Source organism: Mustela lutreola, chromosome X (assembly GCF_030435805.1).
Source record: "Mustela lutreola isolate mMusLut2 chromosome X, mMusLut2.pri, whole genome shotgun sequence".
Taxonomy (NCBI): domain Eukaryota; kingdom Metazoa; phylum Chordata; class Mammalia; order Carnivora; family Mustelidae; genus Mustela; species Mustela lutreola.
The window spans coordinates 86,911,532-86,918,476 of NC_081308.1; the positions used below are offsets into that span (position 1 = coordinate 86,911,532).

General features: G+C 43.8%; 1 protein-coding gene across 2 annotated transcripts; it reads right to left on the reverse strand.

Moving 5' to 3' along the window:
- Positions 1–1,664: 1,664 nt before the first annotated feature.
- Positions 1,665–4,043, reverse strand: LOC131822073 (transcription elongation factor A protein-like 3). Of its 2 annotated transcripts, none has more exons than XM_059158475.1 (3): positions 3,875–4,043; positions 2,922–2,989; positions 1,665–2,549 (listed from the first exon to the last, which is right to left on the reverse strand). In XM_059158475.1, exon 3 carries the CDS (start codon positions 2,520–2,522, stop codon positions 1,920–1,922), a length of 603 nt encoding a protein of 200 aa, XP_059014458.1. In that variant the 5' UTR covers positions 2,523–2,549; positions 2,922–2,989; positions 3,875–4,043; the 3' UTR covers positions 1,665–1,919. The 2 variants fall into 2 exon arrangements, with proteins under 2 accessions (XP_059014458.1, XP_059014457.1); XM_059158474.1 differs by lacking the exon at positions 3,875–4,043 and adding an exon at positions 3,526–3,705.
- Positions 4,044–6,945: the final 2,902 nt, after the last annotated feature.

The following is a 6,945-nucleotide window of genomic DNA, read 5'->3' on the forward strand; positions in this document are numbered from 1 at the left end:
GAATTAATTTCAAGACCTACTAATTCATGGGAGAGTGTGTATCTTATATGGTATATATATTTATATTTTCAGGTACATATTTGATGGGAAGGTGGGAGTGAAGAGCCTGAAAAGAGTCTCCATCTAAGCCACTTGTTCTCAAACTTAAATGTGCACAGGAATCATCTGGGAATCTTGTTACTGATGAGCTGCTCCCTGCACCACATGTTCACTAATAAAGATCTAAAAATCAGATATGTTTAAGTGTTGACTGAACTGCTAAAGTGGGGCCTGACAAGTTTCCTGGAAGAGAACTCCACCTAGGAGAGAGTTTGCAGATATTAACCAATAAGAATAGCACAACTTAAAAAAAAAAAGATTTTATTTATTTATTTATTTGAGGGAGAAAGAGCATAAGTTGGGGGAGAGGCAGAGGGACAAACAGACTCCCCACTGAGCCCTGAACTCAGCATGGGGTTCTATTCCAGAACCCTGAGATCATGACCTGAGCCAAAGTCAGACACTTAACCAAGTGAGTCACCCAGACACAGATATTTTTTCCTCCTCTAGCCTATAGTATCTGAATATGATGAGGATATTCATGTATGCAAAAATGCACAAACTGAAAAAAATACACATAAATTATCATTTTGCAAGTAATACTAGTGGGATACTCACAGGTAACTGAATAACAAAACTCAAGTGAGAAAAGAGCTTTGTTCACACTTCTGTAAGGGTCAAGGATGGGTGGGCATTGGCTCTAGAGAAATTGATAGGGCTTTGGCACCTTAAGGCCTCCAGATCATTAGATAGTATCTTTAATAAGTACAGAACCCAGGAGCAAGGGCACAGTGCCCAGCACTATGGACATATCCAGGAGACAATGACATTCATTTTCTAGCTGCCTAGACTTGTTACTGGGCACAGATGAGACCTCCTTCAGTCCTGCTCCAAGTGTCTGAATTCCATCCATATACCTGCTGCTGCATGGGAAATAATGTGGGAGCCATACCACCCCCCCCCCACCAAGTATCTAGTAGAGGCTGGGTTACAACAGAGCTCACATAACTCAGTACCTCATTTGATCCACTTGGCAGGTCCATAAAGCAAGTAATATCCCCATTTTACAGATAACAACATTGACCCTTACAGCAGTAGATGTGTTATAACTGTCAGGTTGATTCCTGTAGCTATTAGTCCTAGAAAATGTGAGTTTTACCTATTTTTTCATGTTCTGATGAGGAATTTTGTCTTCACTGCCCTCTTAAACTCACAAAATGGTTAAATCACTTACCATGTATTCTTTTCAGCTTTTAGTTATTTTTAAATTATGACAGACATAATTCATATATTTAGGAAAAAGAGATGAGTGACCAAATAAAAAGAATCACACCATGGTGGAAGCCGTAGGATGGTACAGGACTCAGAAGGAGCAGCAATGCTTATGGACATGGTTACAACTAGGGGAAGATATGTGGTTGGGCACGCCTGCAGAACAATGCCATGGAAGTACCTAACCATGAGGTGATTGAACTCATTTCTGAGTATGGGTGAGACCTATTCTGGCTATCATGCGGGAAAAACCATTGCCTACTTTTCAGTGTAACACACTTTCAGAGTTTTCTCTGTGCACAAATGCATTATGCAAGTACTATATTTTTACAAAAATGGGCTGATACTGCATATGTGGTTCTGAAATTATTTTATCTTTATTATTTTTGCAATGTACCATGAATATCTTTTCCATGCACATGGATGAAAATTCTCTACTGAATGGCAGAGAGCATTATAGCTGGATCGAAAGGCTGCTGGTAACAAGAGTGACACCTAAAACAAAATATCAGCTTAAGGTTAAAGCACATAGCCTGGCAAATGCCTACGAGGGAAAGCAGCATCAGCAATATTCTCATCAGAGAAAACAAAATTGAAGGCCAAAGGCATTAAAGATATGGGATATCATGTAAGCCTCTTTGGCCCCTACCTCCACCCCTCACTCCCCTGACACCTCGTTGCCCCCTTGGGGCAAATGGATCCTGTACATCTCTTTGCATCCAGTGAAAACCACCCATTTTCTGTTTTTTTCTTAGCTCTTCCTGAGCCCTTGACATATCTCCACATTCTCTCATCATCTCCTCACTGCCCAAGTGCCTTTCCTGTAAGTCCTCCTGATAGTCCTTGGGGGAATCATCTGTCCCCCTGTCCGTTTTTCTTTTTGCTTTCCTGGGCACATAATCTTCAGCTGGGCGCTTTTCGGCAGCCCGTGGTTCACTCTCAGGCTTTGCCAGGGATTCTGGCTTGCCCTCACCATGTGGTTTTCCCTCATTATTGGACATATCCTGCTTTTCTTGCTTTCCCTCATCTTCTGGTTGTCCCCCATTATCTGATTGTCCCTTATTCTGGAGCTTCCCCTCATGACCTGGCTTCCCCTCCATTTCCAGCATTTCTTCCTCATCTGATTTTCCTTCATCTTCAGGCTCTACTTCATCTTCAGGTTTTCCCTCAATTTCCAGCTTTCCTTCATTTTCATTGTAGAGTTTTTCCATGTTGAATTTTCCCTTCTTTTCCTTGTCCTGGGGCAGGGGTAGGGGGAGGGGTGGGATGGGAAGGGGAAGAAAAAACAAAGACAAGGCAGACTGAGGACTTGGAGGTGGAAGGCAGATGCTGATATTACTGGCATTCTTCTCCTTGGCTGGATTCCCTGGCTTCCCAAACCCTCCAAGTGTGTCTTCAGCCCACCCTTTACCCCGTAATTCATCCCACATGTGAGAGCCAACCATTTCCCTGGCAGGCCCTATCACCTTCTATACCATCCTTCAGCGTGGTGGGGTGGGCGCAATATATGTGGTATGGAGGATAGGCAGTGGGGTCCTCAAATTCTGCCCAAACTGTGCCCTCCACACCCTCCCCCCATTCCTGTCCAATGGCCTCCCCCTTTCACTAACCTGCAGATTCTGGACAGGTTCCTCCTCCTTTTCTAGCCTTGCAGAGTGCTGGGGACAGACACACAGACCTGCAGACAGACAGGAGACAGGAGGGGGCCTGTGCACTCAGCCTACTTGTTTCTTTCCGGAATCTGAATCCTGTTCAAGCAACATTTCCCTCTCCTATCTCCCCCACATCCCAGCTGCCATTAATTTTCAGGCCTCAGACTCCAGACCAGGATGCTTTCCAAATGGTTTGGATCTCTGTGTCCTCCTCCGCTGCAGGCATGCCGCCCACCCTCTCCCCTTTTCCGCAGAGGTCAGTATTTCCTGTTAGGTACAGAGTGTGAGAGCGGGTTATTTCTAGAATATGTCTACATTTCACTGTCGCACTGCGGGGGCACCTCCCCGCATTTCAGGTCCAAAAATGGATGGAGGGCGCGGAGAAGGGGCGTCGAGGAGGCGGCGGTGGGGTGCTCCCTCCCCACCTGCCCACGTCCACGCTGCATCCCCCTCCTCATCGACCTCCCGGAACCCCATCCCACTCCGCGCTGCTCCCGGATCCTACTCCCATCCACCTCCACCTCTGACCGGGGCTGCCGGCAGCGCCCACCTTCACACTGACCTGCGGGGCCCGGGGCAGGCCTGCGCCTCCTCGGGCTCGCCGAAGCCCGCTCACCCCTCGCCCGCCGCCCGGGCAGCTCAGGGAGCTGGTTCCGCGCGGGCGACGGGAGCGGAGGGCGCAGGGACGCGACCGCAGGGCCGGTGAACGGGCGGGCGCGGGGGCTGCTGCCCACGTCGGCGCCCAGCCAGTCACGTGAGCGCCGCGTCACCCGAGCTCGGTCCCCCACCCCGCCCCCCTTACCCCCATCCCCAAGGGACCAAGCAACCACACGCGGTGGAGGGCCGAGTGGCAAATGGGGAATCAAGGAGAGAGCAGGAGCCAGGAGGCTTCCGGACCGCAGGTGCTTTACCTGGCGCATCTCAGGCCCTCGCACTGCATCCCTCTGCGATGTACGTCATTGCCAGGTGTGACCGCTGTTCACAGGGACGGTACCCGACTTTGCCAGGAGCGCTCAACAACCGAGTCCCACAGGCTGCTTTCAAGTCCGGCTCTGCCTGACTCCTGAGCCCAGGCAGTAGTACCGCCAGGAAGCGGCACTGCCACCTTGAACAGCTGTGTTCCTGGACCTCTTCTCTGTACCCATGTTCTCTCTCCCTGAATGATTTCTGTTCATTTCCCCCTAAGCACAGATGATTCTCAAAGCTCCATCTCCAGACTGTTCCCTCCCCATAGCCCCAGACCCTCTTTGCCAACTGTCTATTGGATACCACTGCTTGAATGTCCCTGAGGGACCTCAAAATCCTTACACCCCAACCTTTTTTCTGCTACTTCCTTCTCACCTTCTCTGTTCACTTCTCTTCACACTTGAAACTTGCGCTCCAGTATTGGACCGGTTCTCATGTAGAATGTCAGACAGCTAAAAAAGAAAGCATTAAAGTATTTTCTAAAACGTGTCATAGATGAACCAATTTATCATAACTCTTTGTCTACAACACAGTCTTAGCATCTACCTTTTGTTCCTCTTTTCTTTCCTTTCCTCCCCTTTATTCCCCTTCCCTTCCCTTTCCTCTTTCATACTGTGAAATCACCACCCAACTCAAAAACTAGAAAATTGCCAAAACTATAGTTGTTACAGTGTAACAGCATATATTTGGTTTTGACACTGTGACTATAGTGTGTCTTGATTTGGATCATGTTTATCCTGATTGGAAATAACTGAACTTCTTGAATACATAGATTAGCGTATCCCCTTTTGAATAATTTTTAGCTTTTATTTGTTCAGAAATTCCTTCTTCTTGTTTCTATCTCTTTTCTCCTTCTGAGATTCCTGTCATGCATATTTTAAATATGTTTTATTGTTTCTCCTGGTTCTTTTAGGTTTTGTTAATTTTTCCTCACTCTTTTTACTTTTTGCTCCTCAAACTGGATAATCTCAATTCATCTATCTTCAGAGTAACTGATTCTTACTTCTACATGCTCAAATATGCTGTCAAACCCCTCTAGTGAGCTTTTTACTTCAGTTATTTTCACTCCAGAATTTCTATTTTGTTCCTTTTTATAATTTCTATCTCTATACTCTCTCTGCTGATAGTTTGTATTTGCTAAGGCATTTTCCCCCTCATTTCCTTAGTGCTTTGTCTATGGCTTCCTGTAGCTCTTTGAACATATTTAAGAAAGTTGATCTAAAATTTTTTTCTAGTTTGTCTAATACATGAACTTTTTTATACTCAGTCTAATAATTTTTTCCTTTCCTAGAAATAGACCATACTTTCTTGTTTCTTCATATGCCTTACAATCTGTGTTGGAATTTGGACATTTTGTATATTAGAAAATGCCAATTCTGTAAATTAGATCCTCTCACTTTCCAGGTTTTGTTGTTGTTCTTTGTTGTTAGTTGTTTCTTTGTTTGTTGACTTTTAAAAGTACTTTTTTGTGGGCGCCTGGGTGGCTCAGTTGGTTGGACGACTGCCTTCGGCTCAGGTCATGATCCTGGAGTCCCTGGATCGAGTCCCACATCGGGCTGCCAGCTCCATGAGGAGTCTGCTTCTCCCTCTGACCTCCTTGCTCATGTTCTCTCTCACTGTCTCTGTCTCAAATAAATAAATAAAATCTTTTTAAAAAAAAGTACTTTTTGTAAATTCTGTTTTCTTTGTCATGTGAGGTCACTGAAATCTCAGTAATTAACTCAGTAATCAACTGGTATTTGCCAGTTTGGATTAGTTCAGTAATCAACTGTTATTTGGACAGAGTTACTTTAAATGTCTAGAGCCAACAGAAGAAAAATGCTTTCCCAGTCTTTGCAGATGAGCTCCAAGTTGAGATATTTTTAATGCTTTACTTTCTGCTTTTTCAGACCTTAAGACCAGCCCAGGGTGAACATGTAAGGCCTTCTCTGGCCTTTGCTGAGCATGTGTCCAATCTTGGTATGGACATATAGTATTTGGTTTCTTTTATATGAAGTTTTTAAAAGTGCTTGTTTCTCCATGTGCGTCTTTTCCGCAGCTTCTCATACTTATACTTGTCAGTCTGTCTATTTTTTTTTTTTTATCCTGAATGTTGTTCCTTGCCCCAGGCTGCTTTGGTCAATACCTATGACTTTAAATGCTTTTGGCAAAAGTTACCCAGGAATCTGCCCCAGTCCCAGTCCGAGGAATGCTCTGTCTCATGTGACAAATGGAAGTTTTTGTGCTGGTCCTTGAGAGAACTGACAGGTAGACTAAGACTCACAACCACAATTCTATAAGAATAGAATCTGAATTCTTCCCTCAGGCACTAGCAGTCTAAATCAGGATATTAAGCTGCCATGTACAGACTGTTGAAAATCTGGGGCATGATGGATGGTAGGTAAACAATTTAAAATTTCTGACCACAGAGGAGTAGTAGAAATTTCACTAAATTTCCCCTGATTGTTACAATTTTTATTTTACTAGATTCCAGAGTTCTACAGAAGTTGATTCTGATACTTTTTCCTAGGTTATTAGTTGCTTTTAGGAGAGGGATCAAGTCTCAGAATTCCATTGCCATTTTCAGTAAATTTACTTTTCTTTCTATTTTATTTGTTAGTGTTGGTAGTTTGTGTCTTTATTGGAATTTGTCCCTGTCACCTATCTTGTCTTACTTACTGTCACACAGCTGTTCATGGTATTACTGTATAATCCTCTGTAAATCTTTGAAGTTAAGAGTCATGTCCCCTCTTTCATTCCTAATTTTAATAATTTGAATCCTTATCCTTTTTTTTTTCTTGGTAGGTCTAGTTATAGCATTGTCAGGTTTTTTCCCCTTATATTTTCAAAGAACCAACTTTTGGTTTTAGTGATATTCTCTATTGTTTTACTGTTCTCTATTTCATTTATTTCCACTCTAATCTTTACTATTTCCTTCCTTATTATTTTTTGTTTGTTTGTTTTAAGCAATTTTTTCTAGTGCTTTAAGGTGAGAATTTAAATTATTGATTTGAGATTTTCATCTTCTTAATATAAG